The sequence below is a fragment of the Haliotis cracherodii genome, unplaced genomic scaffold, assembly GCF_022045235.1.
Source record: "Haliotis cracherodii isolate W230 unplaced genomic scaffold, xgHalCrac1.p SCAF_12, whole genome shotgun sequence".
Taxonomy (NCBI): Eukaryota; Metazoa; Mollusca; class Gastropoda; order Lepetellida; family Haliotidae; genus Haliotis; species Haliotis cracherodii.
Genome location: NW_027266267.1, coordinates 17,054,389 through 17,075,865, shown reverse-complemented (window position 1 = coordinate 17,075,865; position 21,477 = coordinate 17,054,389). Strand labels below are relative to the sequence as shown.

The window sequence follows — 21,477 nt, the reverse complement described above, 5'->3', positions numbered from 1 at the left end:
CCATGTTTGTAATTGTTTAGTCACAATGAATGACAACCTGATAAGGCTTCATTCTGTTAACCATAGTCTGAGGTAGTTGTGATAGTGTAGTTACAGACCATAACATTCAGCAAGTGCTCTACTCACCAGGGAACTGTATGGTGTTTGAAGTGACAGACTTTGTGTATGTGGGCAGGTCAAAGGAGTCATGTTCCACACTGACAGTCAGAGACACCTGTCTGTTGTAGAGACTGGCTGTGTTTCCTGGTAGTGACAGAGTGTTGGTTGTCTGGACCTGGCCTGATGGACATGATCCCTGGGAGGAAGATGTACTGCTGGGAGGGGCGCCACTCACACTCTGTAAACACAAAACAGTAGTTAGAGAGACTGGCTGTGTTTCCTGGTAGAGACAGAGAGTTGGTTGTCTTGACCTGGCCTGATGGACATGATCCCAGGGAGGAAACACAAAACAGTAGTTAGAGGCTGTATGGTCCGAGATGGCTGATATACTGTCTGATTTGATGGTATAAGTGTTGGGCTATTTGATTCTGGCAATTCAGCATCTGACCCACAATATCAACCAGGAAAAAACCTCCAAAAACCTCAATGACTTCACAGGAAACAATAATCACAACCTATGTAAACTTATCCTGTTTAATTGGCTTCATGTCTCATTGGCTTCCACCTCGTGTGATTCTCTGTCCACCATGTTGTTACAGTATTATTCGTCTGTTGTCATAACTTTGCCTACTCATGTTATCCCACTCATGTCTACAATTGTTGTTACTGTTTATCCTCTACTGTTTATCCTCCAACTACCATATATATTCTGAACCATTATCTTCAAATTTCTGGGCCGCGTCCCAATCAAACCCTCTCATCCAAAACTTAATAAACCAAAACATCAGCCCTAAAAACCAAGCTCTAGCTCGTAAACACCCCTTACTTACCCCAATATCCCAAAGAATAACAAACTACCTAAATGAACACCAAATTAAAAATCTTAAACAAAACTGCAAACAATCAAATATCTTCACCCCTAAACTTAAAATACCAAAAATAGACACAACACTAGCTAGCCAAATAAATAAACAAACCGACCCAAACATAGCTAAAACTACCACACTAGCATACATACACAAAAATTGGCCAAATTGGTGTCACATTTACACGGACGGATCCTCAGATCCGACCTCCAAACACACGGGTTTCGGAGTCCATACCACACAACCAACTAAAACCACACAATCCTTCCGACTCCCAAATAACCAATCAATATTCACGGCCGAACTAATGGGCATGGCCTCAGCCCTCCACAATCAAGAATCCAAAAACAACCAAAAAATCCTAATACTTACTGACTCCCTAAGTGGACTACAAGCCCTACAAAACAAAAATACCAAAAACCGACCTAAATTAATAAATCAAATACTTAAAAGCTCCAACGACCTAACAAAAGCAGGCAAACAAATAACCTTCTTGTGGATACCCGCCCACGTAGGAATATACGGTAATGAAAACGCCGATAAAGCAGCTAAACTATCCCTTAAAATCCCAGAAATAAGCTTAAACTTACCCATCTCAAAATCAGAAATTAAAAGTGTAAACAAACAAAAAATCACAAACAAATGGCATAACCTATATCTAAACTCAAATAGCAAAATCAAAAGAGTGCTCAGCAAACCACTAACCAAACCAAAAATTCTCCATCCATCAAAAAAAATCGACAGAGTAATCACTAAACTCCAAACAGGACACACCAACCTAAATAACCACCTAAAAAAATTTAAAAAACACACTACAGGTAACTGCCCACACTGCAAACAACCAGAAACCCCAGAACACGCACTCATCCACTTCACACACTACCTAACACATCGAACCGCATTACAAACCACCCTCAATCTAAACAAGGCTCTCACTCTAGAAGCAATACTAAACCCACAAAATAAACTAGAAAACTTCAAGGCCTTAGGCCTATTCTTAATCAAAACGGAACTAATAAAACGCATCTAAAACCATAATAACCTACCAAATCAAAATCACATAAACAAACAATCATCCACCATACCCAGCTCCCTTAGTTCTCCTCCCCAACCCCATCAGCATCTATTCCAAATCTCAAAATTCCCAAATTCTATATAAGCAACCCCTAAAGCCCCCTCTTGGGTTGCACATACCACCCTCGCCCCTTTCGGAAACACATTAAATGGCCTGGCCGGGCCCGTGTGCGAAATACGCATCAGTCGGAAAGCGCACGTTAAATCTCCAAAGTAAGTAAGTAAGTTCAGTCTGGACGTTCATATCTTTGTTCACTTCCGTCATGAACGGATACCATCATGCTCTCGGGGACTGTTAATCAAAACATTCAAACACAACCCGGAGAAATCTACAAAAGCCATCTATCAACCGCTGGGATCGATCAAAGTACACACAGTGGGATCGGACAATAAGGCTTCATCGGACTGGGCCTCTTCTCCCACCCCCCTCCGAGCACCTCCTCTCCCACCCCCCTCCGAGCGCCTCCCCACAGACGTCATAGCTCTACTCACGAGTAGCGGCTCCTTTGTTCTCAGCTAAGTTCCATCTACCTGTCTCCCCATTACTGCATGTCTTTACTCCCTTGGTTCCAAATGTATTGTGTTCTCGCTGTTTGGAATTGTTCATAGTCTGTCTCCACTATGTCTACACTCACATCTACATCACCCCACTTAAAATCACTTTTCACCACACCTGACAGCGAAACAACCAAAAGGAAACAATCCCCCGAGCAAACAAAACGCCCAATACACTCATCTGCAGACACAGATCAAAGAATTAAAAAATGATTGTCCCAACAAACACCCCAAAACAACCTCCACACATATTGCTGTTATTTTTAAGAACATCCACAGCTGTAAATGACACTTGCTCAATCAAGTAATTCCGTCTACAAAAAGCGATCATCACACTCAAATATGTCTTTGGTTCAAAAGACAAAAAATAAATTACAACAATATTAAAAAAGCCAACAAAGGATACCAGATAATCTTCCCTAACCGAGAATCTTACAACGCAGCAAATAAAATAAATCAAATATTCCACGTCACGGTAATCAAACAAACACCTAATTGGCAACAATATACACGAGGCGTAATTAGGGTTAACCCCAGGGAAACAACTGAGGACTTACAATTATACTCTCTAGAAGCTAACATAAACCAAGACCAAAACCCTCAACCCCTCATCACCAGCACGCGCAGAATAACCTCAACTAGAAACGGAAAAACGGTCCCAACCTCCATTGTCATAATCAACTTTAAAAAAACCGCTAAATTCCCTGAAGCCCCCAAACACATATCCTTCGGAGCCCACACCAACTTAGAAGTCAAACCCTATATAAAGCAGGTTAAGCAATGTTCAAAGTGCCTCAAATACAACCACACTGCTTCCCAATGCACCTACCCTAAAACTAAATGTAAAAAATGCGCACAAACAGACTGCCCAGGCACATGCACACCCTGGTGCATCCACTGCAAATCCACCCAACACACCTCACTTTCAAACCAATGCCCACACAGACACACACTCACCCAGCAGGCCAACAAACACATAAACATAGAAACGGCTAAAATCCAAACACGAAAACTTGCTACACCTGCATCTAAACCACTCCTCCCTACACCACACCCAAACACCATCCCACAAACAAACACCACACCCATAACCGACAGCTCTGTCTGGGACCCCTACCGAGAAACCGCACCCACCTCACACACACAAGCAGCCACTCAACCAACCACGAACCCTCCCAAAACATCAACCCCCGCATGCAAAACAAACCTCAAAATGACCACCACAACACGACCCTCATCCAAGCACCCTACAGCCCATATGGCAACAACGCTCTCCCACAAGCAAGCACAACAACAAAACACAAACACTAAGAAAACATCAGCTACACCCATCCCGCCAACACCTTCACAACCCTCCACATCACATGCCTCCCCCATGGAAACTCAACCATCTAAACCTAATCCAACCCATGACGAAGATTTCTCCACTACTGAGGAAACAATAGACACTACTCCAACTTAAACAAACAAAACTTCCCAACCAGCCAACACCCCAAACCTAAATAACCTCACCTTACTCCTAGCATATATGCATAGTCAAAACTCACCAAAAGCTAGTATGGAATCCTTCCACAAAGTAGCTTTCAATCTAAAATTAACCGATCTTCCCTTCTTCCTCTTTAACCTCCATCTAAAAGAACTCACCGAATAAAATAAAAACTAAAAACTAAATCACCAATCACCCGAAACCAATAATGGAAGGACTAAATATTTTTCAGTGGAACGCCAACGGACTCACCTCCCACGGCCATGAACTAAAAACTAAATTTAAACTAAATAAAGGCCCTCACATTGCTTGTATACAGGAAACCAAATTCTCAAAAAAATCGAAATTCACACTACCTAACTACAACTCAGTTAGAACTGACAGAGCTAAACCGAAAACAAGAAGAGCCGCAGGAGGACTAATCATATTTATCAGGGAAGATATAAATTACGAAGAAATAAAAATAGACACGCCAAACCTACAAGCCAACGGCATTAAAATCACATTAAATAACCGAAACATAAACATCATAAATATTTACCACTGGGCGGAACAAAAAGTCCAACCTGAGGATCTAAACAAACTACTCAAAATAAGCGATAAATCTACTATATTCCTAGGAGACTTTAACGCTCACCATCCTACATGGAGCATAGATGATAAAATAGATAATCATGGCAAATTAATCTCCGAATGGATAGAAACAAACGACCTAGTACTCCTTAATAGCAACCAACCCACGAGGTACGATAAGATAAACCAAAAAATGTCGGCTATCGACCTAACCATATGCACCGCAGATCTAGCCCAAAGCACTCAATGGGAAGTGCACGACGTCCCGCTAGGTAGCGACCACTTCCCCATAAACATAACCATAGGAAATACAAACGTACCAATCCAAACAGAAAACCAAGAACCAAAATTCCATTACAATAAAGCTAACTGGGACCAATTCCAAGATATCTGCAACGAAGCTAACTTAAACGAAATAGAAAATAATGATCCAGAAACCTATTGTAAAAACCTAACAGACTATATAATAAACGCAGCCAAAACCTCCATCCCCTTCAAAACATCTAAGACAGGCAAACCGACGGTACCATGGTGGAATGAGGAAATAGAACAGACCAGACGAAAACGTAAATCAGCCTTCAATAAAGCAAAACGCGACTACAAATATTTAAACATAGCCCACGAACTAAACCACCAGGTTCAAAAACTAGTCCAAATAGCCAAAAGTAGAGACTGGAAAAAATTCTGCGAAGGTATAAATAACCGTACAGATGCCAGAACGGTCTGGCGCAAAATCCACGCCATTAGAGGCTTAAAACGACATAAAAAAAACCCTAACATTAACAACTCAACCAACCCCGCCCAAAAAGCAAATAATCTCGCCAACCACTTTTCGGCCGTTAGCAGTAACAGCAACTTCAGCCAAAAATTCCAAGATAAACTTAAAACAGAAAACAAACCCTAAAAAGAACCAAACAATAACAATCTAGAAATAAATCAACCCTACACAATGGAGGAGCTCCTCTACGTAATCCAAAACAGGAAAAAGGGCACAGCCCCAGGATTAGACCTAACCTCTTACCAAATAATTAAAAAACTCCCCCTAAAACTACTCCAGGCACTACTCAAACTATACAATCTCATCTACCTAAACGGACAGGTTCCTACTCCCTGGAAACAGGCCCTAGTCATACCAATCCCTAAACCTAATAAACCAGCTAATCAAGCTAACTCATATAGACCAATATCCCTAACTTCAAACTTATGTAAAGTAATGGAATCAATGGCTAAAAATAGATTACAACATTACCTAACCCAAAATAAAATCATTAACCCAGATCAAAGCGGTTTCACTCCTGGCCGCTCAACCCTAGATAACCTCGCCCGACTAGAACAAGATATTAAGACAGGACAACTAAATAAACAATATACCACAGGCATCTTCTTAGACTTCTCTAAAGCTTTCGACATGGTATGGCACGATGGGCTAATACAAAAACTTAAAAAAATAGGACTCAAAGGTCAGATAATAAACTACATCCAGGACTTCTTAAACAATCGTAAAATAACCGTGGGTATAGACCAAACTCTATCGGACCAATGTCCCCTAGAAAATGGCACTCCACAGGGCAGTATCCTCAGCCCCACCCTCTTCAATATAATGATAAACGATCTATTCGAGGGTCTATCCCCTAAAGTAAACACATCAAAATTCGCGGATGATGGAGCCATCTGGATCCGCACTAAAAGCATGAAAATGACCAAAAATCTACTCCAAAAATCTCTTAATAAAACACAACAATGGGCTGACAAATGGGGCTTCTCCCTTAACACAGAAAAAACAACAGGAATAGTATTCAAACATAAAAACATGAAACCCGCCTCCCCAATCCTCCAGCTAAACAATCAAACAATCAAATTTCAAAAACAAACCAAATTCTTAGGACTTATTTTCGATGAACATCTCACCTGGGATGCTCACATCCAAAACCTAACAACTAAATGCAGTAAAGACCTAAACACCCTAAGATGCCTAACTGGCTCTAACTGGGGAGCCTCCAAAGATACTCTCCTCTCTCTCTACATATCCCTAATTAGATCAAAAATAGACTACGGCTGCGCCATATACAACACCCTAAACAACTCTCTATCTAAAAAACTTGACTCAATACAATATCAGGCTCTCAAACTCATTACACGCACCCAACATGGTACCTCCTACACCTCACTTCAGGCCTTAACAGGAGAAATGCCACTAAGTCTACGCAGGGAACAGCTAAGCTTAAATTTCTGGGCCGCGTCCCAATCAAACCCTCTCATCCAAAACTTAATAAACCAAAACATCAGCCCCAAAAACCAAGCTCTAGCTCGTAAACACCCCTTACTTACCCCAATATCCCAAAGAATAACAAACTACCTAAATGAACACCAAATTAAAAATCTTAAACAAAACTGCAAACAATCAAATATCTTCACCCCTAAACTTAAAATACCAAAAATAGACACAACACTAGCTAGCCAAATAAATAAACAAACCGACCCAAACATAGCTAAAACTACCACACTAGCATACATACACAAAAATTGGCCAAATTGGTGTCACATTTACACGGACGGATCCTCAGATCCGACCTCCAAACACACGGGTTTCGGAGTCCATACCACACAACCAACTAAAACCACACAATCCTTCCGACTCCCAAATAACCAATCAATATTCACGGCCGAACTAATGGGCATGGCCTCAGCCCTCCACAATCAAGAATCCAAAAACAACCAAAAAATCCTAATACTTACTGACTCCCTAAGTGGACTACAAGCCCTCCAAAACAAAAATACCAAAAACCGACCTAAATTAATAAATCAAATACTTAAAAGCTCCAACGACCTAACAAAAGCAGGCAAACAAATAACCTTCTTGTGGATACCCGCCCACGTAGGAATATACGGTAATGAAAACGCCGATAAAGCAGCTAAACTATCACTCAAAATCCCAGAAATAAGCTTAAACTTACTCATCTCAAAATCAGAAATTAAAAGTGTAAACAAACAAAAAATCACAAAAAAATGGCATAACCTATATCTAAACTCAAATAGCCAAGTCAAAAGAGTGCTCAGCAAACCACTAACCAAACCAAAAATTCTCCATCCATCAAAATAAATCGACAGAGTAATCACTAAACTCCAAACAGGACACACCAACCTAAATAACTACCTAAAAAAACTTAAAAAACACACTACAGGTAACTGCCCACACTGCAAACAACCAGAAACCCCAGAACACGCACTCATCCACTGCACACACTACCTAACACATCGAACCGCATTACAAACCACCCTCAATCTAAACAAGGCTCTCACTCTAGAAGCAATACTAAACCCACAAAATAAACTAGAAAACTTCAAGGCCTTAGGCGTATTCTTAATAGAAACGGAACTAATAAAACGCATCTAAAACCATAATAACCTACCAAATCAAAATCACATAAACAAACAAACATCCACCATACCCAGCTCCCTTAGTTCTCCTCCCCAACCCCATCGGCATCTATTCCAAATCTCAAAATTCCAAAATTATATATAAGCAACCCCTAAAGCCCCCTCTTGGGTTGCACAGACCACCCTCGCCCCTCTCGGAAACACATTAAATGGCCTGGCCGGGCCCGTGTGCGAAATACGCATCAGTCGGAAAGCGCACGTTAAATCTCCAAAGTAAGTAAGTAAGTAAGTCAAATATGTCAGTTGCAGTTTGTACTCCAAGCGAGCAACACCTCTCCAAGCCTCCAGAGCCTCCTCAAGCCCACGCACAGCACCGCTGATAGCAAGCCCAGGGAGAACTTCAAAGGTAATTATATAACCACTCACCCATCCATTCACAACAACCTACACCTCCTAATCAACGCTCACACCCAAGCCCAAACCTAAAACTACACTCACAAAGCCCACCTAAACAAACTCAAACACTTCAAATTAAAACACAAGCCCTCCAATTAATCTCTTAAAGCTTTAAACAACTCACAAACCCAAAACAACCAAAACACCGCAAACACTACTCACCCCTTCCAAAACACTCCATCCACAACCCCTCACCTCAAACACCAAAACTCACACACACATCCTATACACCCAATCCCAGCATGACAGACCAAAATTCGCGGATGACGGAGCCCTATGGATCCGCACTAAAAGCATTAAAATGGCAGAAAACTTAATCCAAAAATCTCTAAATAAAATACAACAATGGGCAGACAAATGGGGCTTCTCCCTTAACTCAGAAAAAACAACAGGAATAGTATTCAAACATAAAAACATGAAACCTACCTACCCAATCCTCCAGCTAAACAACCAAACAATCAAATTCCAAAAACAAACAAAATTCTTAGGACTTATTTTCGATCAACACCTCACCTGGGAGGCTCACGTCCAAAACCTAAAAACTAGATGCAGCAAAGACCTTAACACATTAAGATGTCTCACCGGCTCTAACTGGGGAGCCTCCAAAGATACCCTCCTCTCACTATATACAACACTAATTAGATCAAAACTAGACTACGGCTGTGCCATATACAATACCCTAAACAACTCTCTTTCTAAAAAACTTGACTCAATACAATATCAGGCTCTCAAACTAATTACACGCACCCAACATGGCACCTCTTACACCTCACTTCAGGCCCTTACAGGAGAAATGCCACTAAATCTACGCAGGGAACATCTAAGCCTTAATTTCTGGGCCGCGTCCCAAACAAACCCTCTCATCCAAAACCTAATTAACCAAAACATTAGCCCAAGAAACCAAGCTCTAGCTCGCAAACACCCCTTACTCACCCCAATATCCCAAAGAATAACTAACTACCTCAATGAACACCAAACTCAAAATCTTAAACAAAACTGCAAAAAATCAAATATCTTCACCCCTAAACTCAAAATACCCCAAATAGACACAACGCTAGCTAACCAAATAAATAAACAAACCGACCCAAACATAGCTAAAACCACCACACTTGCATACATACACGAAAATTGGCCAAATTGGTGTCACATATACACTGACGGATCTTCAGACCCGATCTCCAACCACACAGGCTTCGGAGTCCATACCACACAACCAGTTATATCCACACAATCTTACCGACTCCCTAACAACCAATCTATATTCACGGCCGAACTTATGGGCATGGCCTCAGCCCTGCATAACCAACAATCTAAAAACAACAAAAAAATCCTAATTCTCACTGACTCCCTTAGTGGACTACAAGCCCTCCAAAACAAAAATACCAAAAAACGACCTAAATTAATAAACCAAATACTTAAAAGCTCCAACGACCTAACAAAAGCAGGCAAACAAATAACCTTCTTGTGGATCCCCGCCCACGTAGGAATTTACGGCAATGAAAGCGCCGATAAAGCAGCTAAATTATCTCTCAAAATACCAGAAATAAGCCTAAACCTACCCATCTCAAAATCAGAAATTAAAAGTGTAAACAAACAAAAAATAACCAAAAAATGGCATAATCAATATCAAAACTCAAATAGCCAAATAAAAAAAGTGCTCAGAAAACCACTAGCCAAACCTAAAATCCTACACCCCTCTAAAAAAATTGACAGATTAATTACAAAACTCCAAACAGGACACACCAACCTAAATAACCACCTAAAACAACTTAAAAGACACACCACAGGCAACTGCCCCCACTGCAAACAACCCGAAACCACAGAACACGCACTCATTCACTGCACCCACTATCAAACACACAGAACCACACTACAAACCGCCCTCAATCTAAATAAGGTTCCTACTCTAGATGAAATACTAAACCCTCAAAATAAACTAGAAAACTTCAAGGCCCTAGGCGTATTCCTAATCAAAACAGACCTAATTAAGCGCATCTAAAAATTAATTAATCTACCAATCCAAAATCCAATAAACATACAAACACGCACCTCACCCGGCTCCCTTAGTTCCCTCCTCCACCCACCTCGGCATTTATTCCAAATTTAAAAATTTCAAAAAATCAATTTAAGCAACCCCTAAAAGCCCCCTCTTGGGTTGCACACACCACTTTCACCCTTCTCGGAATACACTAAATGGTCCGGCCAGGCCCGTGTGCGAAATACGCTGTAGTCGGAAAGCGCACGTTAAATCTTTTATATCAGTCAGTCAGTCAGACAGACCAAAGACAAATCGAGATATGCGAAATATCTGGCATTACATCCCCTACACCTGCGGAGGCGCACAACACCTCCGACAGGGCAACACCCTCACTCATTCCCGCAGGCTACGGCGATGAAGACCCTCAAGCCTCCTACATGGAAACTCAACCCAGCACCCCACCTCCCCAAGCATGCAACTCAAAAAAACGCAAACTAGACGCATCGGCATCACCTACCTCACACACCCTCTCACCCGCAGCCCTCATCACCACATGGGCCCTCTACTTTTTTTCGGCCACCCCCTCAGTACAACTAGCTCCAACACTGACCATAAATAAAATAGGCATGTGGCTAAGGCAACAAAAAATCAATTACCTAAACATCAAACGTAGTTTCAAAGGATATCAGATAATCTTCCCAAATCAAGAATCCTACATAGCAGCAACTAAAATTAAACAAATATTCCAATTCACCGTAAATAGCTCTAAACCTAACTGGCAAATATACACTAGGGGAGTTATTCGAGTGCACCCAAGGGAAACCGACGAGGACCTCGACATATACGCCAAAGAAGCTAACACTATCCAAACCCAACCACAAATAACTAGCCTCCGCAGGATTAAATCAAACAGAAACGGGAAAACCACCCCCACACCTATTGTAATAATAAACTTCAAAAAAACAGCTAAACACCCTGAAGCCCCCAAACATATCACTTTCGGCGCTAACCATAACTTAGAGGTCAAACCATACATCAAGCAAGTAAAGCAATGTTCTAATTGCCTACAATATAATCACACCGCTAACCAATGTACTTTCAAAAAAACTAAATGCAAAAACTGTGCTCAAACGGACTGCCCAGGCATATGCACACCCTGGTGCATCCACTGCAAATCCATAAAACACTCATCACTCTCGAACCAATGCCCCCACAGACTATCACTCACCCAACAGGCCAACAGACATATAGACATAAACACGGCCAAAATCCAAACCAAAAAACCCACCGCGCAAGCATACAAACCACTACTACCAACACACCCCCCCCCAAACAACAACACTCACGCACGCAAAACAGTATACCCAGTCTCCGTATGGGACCAAAATCAGCGAGACGCATACATCGCAAATGAAACAAACACCCCACACATCCCACAAACTCACACTCTCACCCTCCCCGCCTCTCACCCTACAATTACCACATCTACACCCGCAAGCAAAACCCAACGCACAACGACCACCACACAACCAGCACCAACACAAGCCATCACAGCCACAAGGGCAACAACACTCCCAAACCTACAGGCAACCCCCGAACACCCAGTCAACAGGGAAACTACAGAAACCACTCAGACTCTCGCACCCAAACCCAGCATGCAACCCACCACCGAACAGATTGACCAAACTAAAGACAACTTAACCGAAGAGGACGAGTACACATCCTCAGAGGAAATAAACGAGCTTACCTTGTCAGCCCCAAAAACCAAAAGCTATAGAAAAAAACTCACCCAAAACGTAGCAAGCAAAAATCTAAACAACTTAGTCCTCCTACTAGCTTACGTGTTAAAGCAGTCTAATCCAGAAGCCAGCTCCAAAGCCTTCTTTGGTGTAGCACATAAACTAAAACTCGTCACCACCTCTTTCGACCGTTTCAGCAGCAACCTTAATAACCTACTAAAGTAAATACCTAAACCAAGCCTAAACCAAACATAAATCCACCCAGTTTCCCAATGGAAGGCCTAAACATTTTTCAATGGAATGCCAATGGCCTCGCCGGCCATGGTTCTGAACTCAAAGCTAAATTCAAAATAGATAAAGGTCCCCATGTAGCTTGTATTCAAGAAACCAAATTCTCACATAAAACTTAATTCAACCTACCAAATTATAACGCAGTGAGAACCGACAGGTCCAAAACCATGCCAGGCAGAACAGGAGGAGGTCTAATCATCTACGTTAGAGAGGATATTAACTACGAGGAAGTTAAAGTAAACACTCCTAATCTAGAAGCTAATGGAATCCAAGTCACCATCAATAACCAAAAAATAAAAATCATTAACATCTATCACTCAACACTAAAACCAATTAAAGATACAGACCTAGATGTCCTTTACCAATTAGGAAATAAATCAATCATCTTCCTAGGAGACTTCAATGCCCATCATCCTACCTGGGGCATTGCAGATAAACTAGACAACCATGGACAACTAATATCAGAGTGGATCGAAAAAAATGACCTAATACTATTAAACAATAACCAACCAACTAGATACGACAAAACCCACCACACCATGTCGGCTATCGACTTAACAATATGTACGCCAGACTTAGCACAAAGTCTGATGTGGGACGTCCACCCAGTACCTCTAGGCAGCGACCACTTTCCCATAAATATAACCCTAGGAAATATAAAAATACCAAATCAAACCCCTAAACAGGAACCTAAATTTCAGTACAAAAACGCCAACAGGGACCAATTCCAAGAATTATGCAACGAAGCTAATCTAAACGATTTAGAAACAACAGACCCCGAAACATTCTGTCAAAACCTAACTAACTTCATAATCAACGCAGCCAAATCCGCAATCCCCTTCAAATCATCCAACCCAGGAAAACCCACTGTCCCTTGGTGGAATGAGGAAATAGAGTTAACTAGACTAAAACGCAAATCAGCTTTCAACAGAGCTAAACGAGACCCCTCTCATCTCAAAACAGCTCATGAACTTAACCACCAAGTGCAAAACCTAGTTAAAACTGCTAAAACCAAAAACTGGAAAAAATTCTGTGAGGAGCTAAATCACCACACCGACGCTAGGAAGGTGTGGCGCAAAATTCACGCCATCCGAGGCATCAAACGGCACAAAAAAAGCCCCAATATAAACAACTCAACTAACCCCACCCAAAAGGCCAACAACCTAGCCAAACACTTCTCTAAAGTTAGCAGCAACAGTAACTTCAGTAAGAAATTCCAAGATAAACTAAATAAAGAAACCAAATTCTCCAAAGAAAACAGACAAGACAACCTAGAAATAAATCAACCTTACACCATAGAAGAACTAAATCACGTACTAAACAATAGAAAAAAAGGAACAGCCCCTGGCCTAGACCTCACCTCTTACCAAATAATCAAACACTTACCTACCAAACTACTCCAAACTTTACTTAAACTATACAACCTAGTCTACCTAAACGGACAGGTCCCATCCTCATGGAAGGAAGCTCTAGTAATCCCAATACCTAAACCAAATAAACCAGCAGATCAGGCAAACTCCTATAGGCCCATCTCCTTAACCTCAAATCTCTGCAAAATAATGGAACTTATGACTAAAAATAGGCTACAGCACTACCTAGACCAAAACAACATCATAAATCCTGACCAAAGCGGCTTCACTCCTGGCCGATCAACTCTCGATAACCTTGCCCGACTAGAACAGGATATAAAAACAGGACAGCTAAACAAGCAATACACCATAGGCATATTCCTCGACTTCTCTAAAGCTTTCGATATGGTATGGCACCACGGGCTAATACAAAAACTAAAAAAAATAGGACTAAAAGGTCAAATAATAAACTTCATCCAAGATTTCCTAAACAATCGCAAAATTACCGTGGGTATAGACCATACACTATCGGACCAGTGTCCCCTAGAAAATGGCACTCCCCAGGGCAGCATCCTCAGCCCAACCCTCTTCAATATAATGATAAATGATCTATTCGAGGGATTATCCCCTAAACTAAACACTTCAAAATTCGCGGATGACGGAGCCCTATGGATCCGCACTAAAAGCATTAAAATGGCAGAAAACTTAATCCAAAAATCTCTAAATAAAATACAACAATGGGCAGACAAATGGGGCTTCTCCCTTAACTCAGATAAAACAACAGGAGTAGTATTCAAACATAAAAACATGAAACCTGCCTACCCAATCCTCCAGCTAAACAACCAAACAATCAAATTCCAAAAACAAACAAAATTCTTAGGACTTATTTTCGATCAACACCTCACCTGGGAGGCTCACGTCCAAAACCTAAAAACTAGATGCAGCAAAGACCTTAACACATTAAGATGTCTCACCGGCTCTAACTGGGGAGCCTCCAAAGATACCCTCCTCTCACTATATACAACACTAATTAGATCAAAACTAGACTACGGCTGTGCCATATACAATACCCTAAACAACTCTCTTTCTAAAAAACTTGACTCAATACAATATCAGGCTCTCAAACTAATTACACGCACCCAACATGGCACCTCCTACACCTCACTTCAGGCCCTTCCAGGAGAAATGCCACTAAATCTACGCAGGGAACATCTAAGCCTTAACTTCTGGGCCGCGTCCCAAACAAACCCTCTCATCCAAAACCTAATTAACCAAAACATTAGCCCAAGAAACCAAGCTCTAGCTCGCAAACACCCCTTACTCACCCCAATATCCCAAAGAATAACTAACTACCTCAATGAACACCAAACTCAAAATCTTAAACAAAACTGCAAAAAATCAAATATCTTCACCCCTAAACTCAAAATACCCCAAATAGACACAACGCTAGCTAACCAAATAAATAAACAAACCGACCCAAACATAGCTAAAACCACCACACTCGCATACATACACGAAAATTGGCCAAATTGGTGTCACATATACACTGACGGATCTTCAGACCCGATCTCCAACCACACAGGCTTCGGAGTCCATACCACACAACCAGTTATATCCACACAATCTTACCGACTCCCTAACAACCAATCTATATTCACGGCCGAACTTATGGGCATGGCCTCAGCCCTGCATAACCAACAATCTAAAAACAACAAAAAAATCCTAATTCTCACTGACTCCCTTAGTGGACTACAAGCCCTCCAAAACAAAAATACCAAAAAACGACCTAAATTAATAAACCAAATACTTAAAAGCTCCAACGACCTAACAAAAGCAGGCAAACAAATAACCTTCTTGTGGATCCCCGCCCACGTAGGAATTTACGGCAATGAAAGCGCCGATAAAGCAGCTAAATTATCTCTCAAAATACCAGAAATAAGCCTAAACCTACCCATCTCAAAATCAGAAATTAAAAGTGTAAACAAACAAAAAATAACCAAAAAATGGCATAATCAATATCAAAACTCAAATAGCCAAATCAAAAAAGTGCTCAGAAAACCACTAGCCAAACCTAAAATCCTACACCCCTCTAAAAAAATTGACAGATTTATTACAAAACTCCAAACAGGACACACCAACCTAAATAACCACCTAAAACAACTTAAAAGACACACCACAGGCAACTGCCCCCACTGCAAACAACCCGAAACCACAGAACACGCACTCATTCACTGCACCCACTATCAAACACACAGAACCACACTACAAACCGCCCTCAATCTAAATAAAGTTCCTACTCTAGATGAAATACTAAACCCTCAAAATAAACTAGAAAACTTCAAGGCCCTAGGCGTATTCCTAATCAAAACAGACCTTATTAAGCGCATCTAAAAATTAATTAATCTACCAATTCAAAATCCAATAAACATACAAACACCCACCTCACCCGGCTCCCTTAGTTCCCTCCTCCACCCACCTCGGCATTTATTCCAAATTTAAAAATTTCAAAAAATCAATATAAGCAACCCCTAAAAGCCCCCTCTTGGGTTGCACACACCACTTTCACCCTTCTCGGAATACACTAAATGGTCCGACCAGGCCCGTGTGCGAAATACGCTGTAGTCGGAAAGCGCACGTTAAATCTTTTATATCAGTCAGTCAGTCGACTCAAATATGTACACAACTGCGGCAGAGGATCAAGGTCACCTTCCCCTCACAAGACACTCACAATCACGCACGCAATAATTGACGGTTTAACTATTACATGGCAGGCACCTGAACGGCTAACACAAAAACAGGGAACACAAGAAGACAAAGCAGAATACATACACGTAGCAAACAAACTACCATCCCAACCCGGAAATCACAGACTTCAAAAACATCAACAACCGCACACCAACCCCAGGTATGTCTTCTTGTGTATCCTTGTGATCAATGTGAATAACCCCTTGTTTTTTTGTCAGCCATTTAGGTACCTGCCAGTTTTCCTCACCTTCAAGTCCACTACTTTACCTACACATGAAGATACAAAGTAAATCCAACCATACCCACAATCTTCTCCCTCCCCCACCAGCCTCCCGCACTCCAACAATCACTCATCCCACTAAGGTCAGCCATTCCGAATCCACCCAACCAAACCAGACAGGAGAAACCGATACCCTACATTCAAAACAAAATCTCCACTCAAAACAAAAACTGGTAACTCAAAAATTCCAATCACTAAAGACACCCTCACAAATATACCCCACACCTCTGCCATTCTCCTTAAAAAAAACACGGCCAAGAAAATGCATTCACTGGTCCAGGTATCCACCCTTTACCACAAATCTTTTCAAAGCATTCAGACAGCCCTTAAGGCATTAAAGTAAACAAACCACAAACGGCCACTTGAATATATTATCTTATTGAAATATTTCGACAAAAACTGCAGTATTACTTCATTAGAACATTTAAGCATTTCAACAAGAAGTTTATCTAGTCCCACGGCCAAGAAAATCCATTCCCTGGCCCTGGTATCCACCCTTTACCACAAATATGTTCAAAACATTCAGACAGCCGTAAAGGCATTAAAGTAAACAAACCACACCATCTACCACCTTCTAAATTAAGCCCCAATACCACATACCTTTCTTGCGCCGAGAAAGTGCATGATGAAACAAATGTTGACTTAATAAGCAGCCTTGCTTCAAACCAGGCGGACAATTTAAAAGGTCTGTTAACTAACCACCACACTGAACACATGCTCTTACATTTGTATACATACCTTTTAACATTTGAAACATTTTACCATTCATGCCTGTATTTTGCAAACAAAGCAGTTTATGTCGATTGACAGAACCAAACGCTTTCTTAAAGTCAACGAATGCTACATAAAGCTTTTTTCTTACGCCTTAATAGATATTTCTGAACAACAGCATAAAGTGTAAACATGTGGTCAGTAGTGGAATAATGTTTTCGAAAACCATCTTGCGTTTCCGGAATTTTGGCTCTCATATTTCCCTAAAGCGTAAGTCTCTTAATTTAAATACATTATATTGTGTTGTGAATTTCACGACATGAGCTTGTGTTGTCAATTTCACCGGTGTCGTCTGGTCATGGCTCCTGTGGCTGTCCTAGCTGGTTGAAGTGATGTCGGTTCGCCTGGGGCAGTGGCCACTGTCCCATCAAAATTACTATCTCAACTGTACAGAACATTCCAAATTCAATCCCACCAAACCCAAACCCTCCTTCAAGATATATTTCCCAGCAAACAAAATTTAATCTTTAAAAAGCAGACTGGCGGGCATACAATAAACTCTGCAATCAAATCAACATCCATGACATACATTGACAACGAAATTTTCGATACAAATTTCACTACTATAATCATTACACCCGCACCATGGTGGCGCTCAGAAATTATTCAATCAAGGAAACTAAGGAAAACAGAAATCAATAAAGATAAGTGCGATATCACTAAATTCCATTTGGCTATTAAAAAAACCCCTAAGAAATTCAACAAAAGAACTCATGAGGGCAGCCAAAAGAGAACTTTTGGAAACCTTCACCAGCACTTTTTGAATGGACAAACAAGAAAACCAAAACCAAATAATTCAAAGCTATAAAAGGAACTTCCAAAACATTTTCCGACCCCAATATTCCTAACTTAAACAAGGAAAAGGCTTATGCCAAGTCTGCTCACTTCTCGGCCTAAAGAACCACACATTAACAGACCCTCAGTCATTAGTGAGTGAGTGAGTGAGTATGGTTTTACGCGGCTTTTAGCAATATTCCAGCAATATCACGGCGGGGGACACCAGAAATGGGCTTCATACATTGTACCCATGTCGGGAATCCAACCCGGGTCTTCGGCGTGACGAGCGAACGCTTTAACCACAAGGCTACCCGACCCTCCCCCCGAACCCCCCCCCCCCCCCAAATCAATTGGCTTACTATTAAAAAGGAAACACATGCCAAATTTAACTACCAAACTGACAATTAACAATGAAATTATCACTTTCAAAAAAGAAGCAAAATTACTTGGAATCACCTTTGACTCACATGAACGGCATTGTTTTCACACTTGTTCAAAAATGTCATGGAGGAAAACAGTAAAGCGAAATGCACGTGCCAGTACAAAGGCAAGCATAAGCCAATAATCTGTCATTCAGTTGTCAACATTTTTCAAGTTGGGCTCTTGAACATATAGGGGAATGACCTTGCAGATTTAGCAACAAAAGTATCAGCTAAACACCCATAACCCATAATAAACGTCAGTACCAGTACAAAGCCGAGACTAAATAACTCATCAAAATACATATAAAAAATAAATTCCAAATTAATATTTAATATTGTAAATCCACATGGATATTGACCCTTTTCAATAGACCTGTCAATACATGCCGCACTTGTGCCAAGTTGATACTTTCAGATAAAAAATAAATATATAGAATCCACAGCGGCCAATGTAAATTAAATACAAAAAGTGCAGTCAAAACAGACACCCACACCCAAACTGCACACATTGCAACACAACAGAAGATTTAAATCACATTTTCAACAACTGAATCAATACAAACAACAACAGTTACAATTATACCAGTCCCTCCCTCCACAATGCAAAAACAACATCACACAACTACTACAACCATCTGATACAACAGATACGCACAAATATCCAAATTTGTTAACAATACAAACCTACAAAACAGACTTTAGACCAATCCTAAACAAGTTACCAGCCCTAAAACTCTGATTATTAATCTACACTTTACAAGGTTCGGATCGAGATCGAAATTCTAAGCGCGGAGTTTCTATTCCGACGTCCGCGCGTAAAATTGCCTTATATCCATACTAACTAACAGTCAGACTTTATTTATCCAGTCTCTCTCAATCAATGTCAGCCGGCCACAAGCCACCGACACTACACGCCTGACACCCACCTCCGAACCCCACACCCCATCACACACACACACCCGTCCCCACCCATATAATCATAGCACTTTATATCTATTACTATTATATTCTTATGTTACAGACAAGGCTCTCCACTGCCTCTAAGTACTCTTATCGAATTCCACCGCTTTACTATTTTATTTTCCTATCTTTACTCACCCCCATTCATAGTTCTTTTTGGGCCTGACGTTTATCTATTATTACTTAATATTACTTATTTATCTAAAACCATCTGGCCCAGACTGCGACATAGCCAACGGCTGAAGCAGTCGTAAAATCCCCAAATCTGATCTGAAACCAATTATACAAGGTGATCTCTTGCATCAAGATGAACATACAGTTCCTACCTGTTGGTATCTCCATGTGATGACGGCGGCAGGGGCAGCACACGGGGTGGTCACTGTGACGGAGATGGTGTTCTGTGGGGTCACGGAGGACGGGAGAGAAGTCAGTTGTGGAGAGAATGTCACAGAGCTCCAGTCTAGGACAGCTGGTAAGAAGGAATGATACAAATAAAATCTTGTGTAGATCTATAAATTACATCAAAGTTCACACAGCCCAGTCAATCAAGAATAGAATCTACACGGGACCACACTGTACGGCCGCCCTGAATACTTCACCATCTGACTAGAACTTTTAAAACTGATATTATAACTAAGACAATGATTAATAAATATAAACATCCAAGAGTATGTCATTACAATGTATATGTATGAGATATAATGTACATTTGTTCTGATAGCCTAGATTCGTGGAACTGAAACCGGGGGTGAGGTGAGTTTAACACTGTTGTGACCAGTACCCCAGATATATCATGTGTGTCAGTTTGATGTGGGAGAATTGTTTTCTGTTCATTTGTGCTGTACGTTTGTAAAGCTAATATGTAATGAGTGATTTGTGCGATGTCCCCGACTGGTATATACAAAACATTTAGGCTGATTGGAGTGGGGGGAGGTTGGTAAACAGTGTAAATTAGCTTAGAAATGTTCGCCGTTCTCACAAATTTTTTCATTATCTTTCCCACACACGAACTGTAACGTCCATTTAAGTTGCGACTTGTTGTCTACTCTCTGATTGTATTTATTTACAAATCAGTTCTTGTGTCTAGTTTCATTGTTGTCATTAACCAACGCGCGATTCAAACACATAAAACCCACCTGCAAACTGTGACAATGTGATCATATTTGACACTGTGGTACCATCATTACATCTCCATGTCCCGCTGTCTCTGGTGGAATCTGGTGATGTTATGTCTAGAGTCAGGATCCTGGATGTACTGTCCAGACTCACGTTGTATCCTGAGACAGATGTCCCACATGTGCCTGATGATAAGCAGGCTCCCTGGATAGAAGTATCACCCTTGTAGAAGCGGACAGTTGAAGTGACAGCTGCATCTAGTGTACAGGTGATGCTGAAACTGACACCCTCCACAGGAACACGTCTGTTGGTGGCAAGAACTGGGGCAGACCCTGAAACATTATGACTTGGAGGTTGCATGTTTCGTATGTTGGTAGTAAATGAGTGAGTGGTTTATGCTGTTTATGCTGTGTTGAACAGTGTTTCAATTATGTGTGTTAGTTTGATGTTGGAGGACAGTAATGCATGTCTTATACGTTTACCACTTTGGTGAGACCAACCAACATGGGTATGGTGCTGGCGAATAATAGGTTTCCGGCACGCCTAATAAAAGGGACGCACT

General features: G+C 41.1%; 1 protein-coding gene across 1 annotated transcript in view; it reads right to left on the bottom strand.

Moving 5' to 3' along the window:
* Positions 1 to 21,275, bottom strand: part of LOC139457105 (contactin-5-like) — a 44,832-nt gene extending 23,557 nt beyond the window's left edge. The window contains exons 1-3 of the mRNA XM_071238543.1: positions 20,936 to 21,275; positions 20,126 to 20,268; positions 127 to 337 (exon numbers count right to left, since the gene is read on the bottom strand). Of these exons, the coding sequence (XP_071094644.1) occupies positions 127 to 337; positions 20,126 to 20,268; positions 20,936 to 21,275 (694 nt within the window). The remainder of the gene's footprint in view (positions 1 to 126; positions 338 to 20,125; positions 20,269 to 20,935) is intronic.
* Between the last annotated feature and the right edge of the window lie 202 nt (positions 21,276 to 21,477).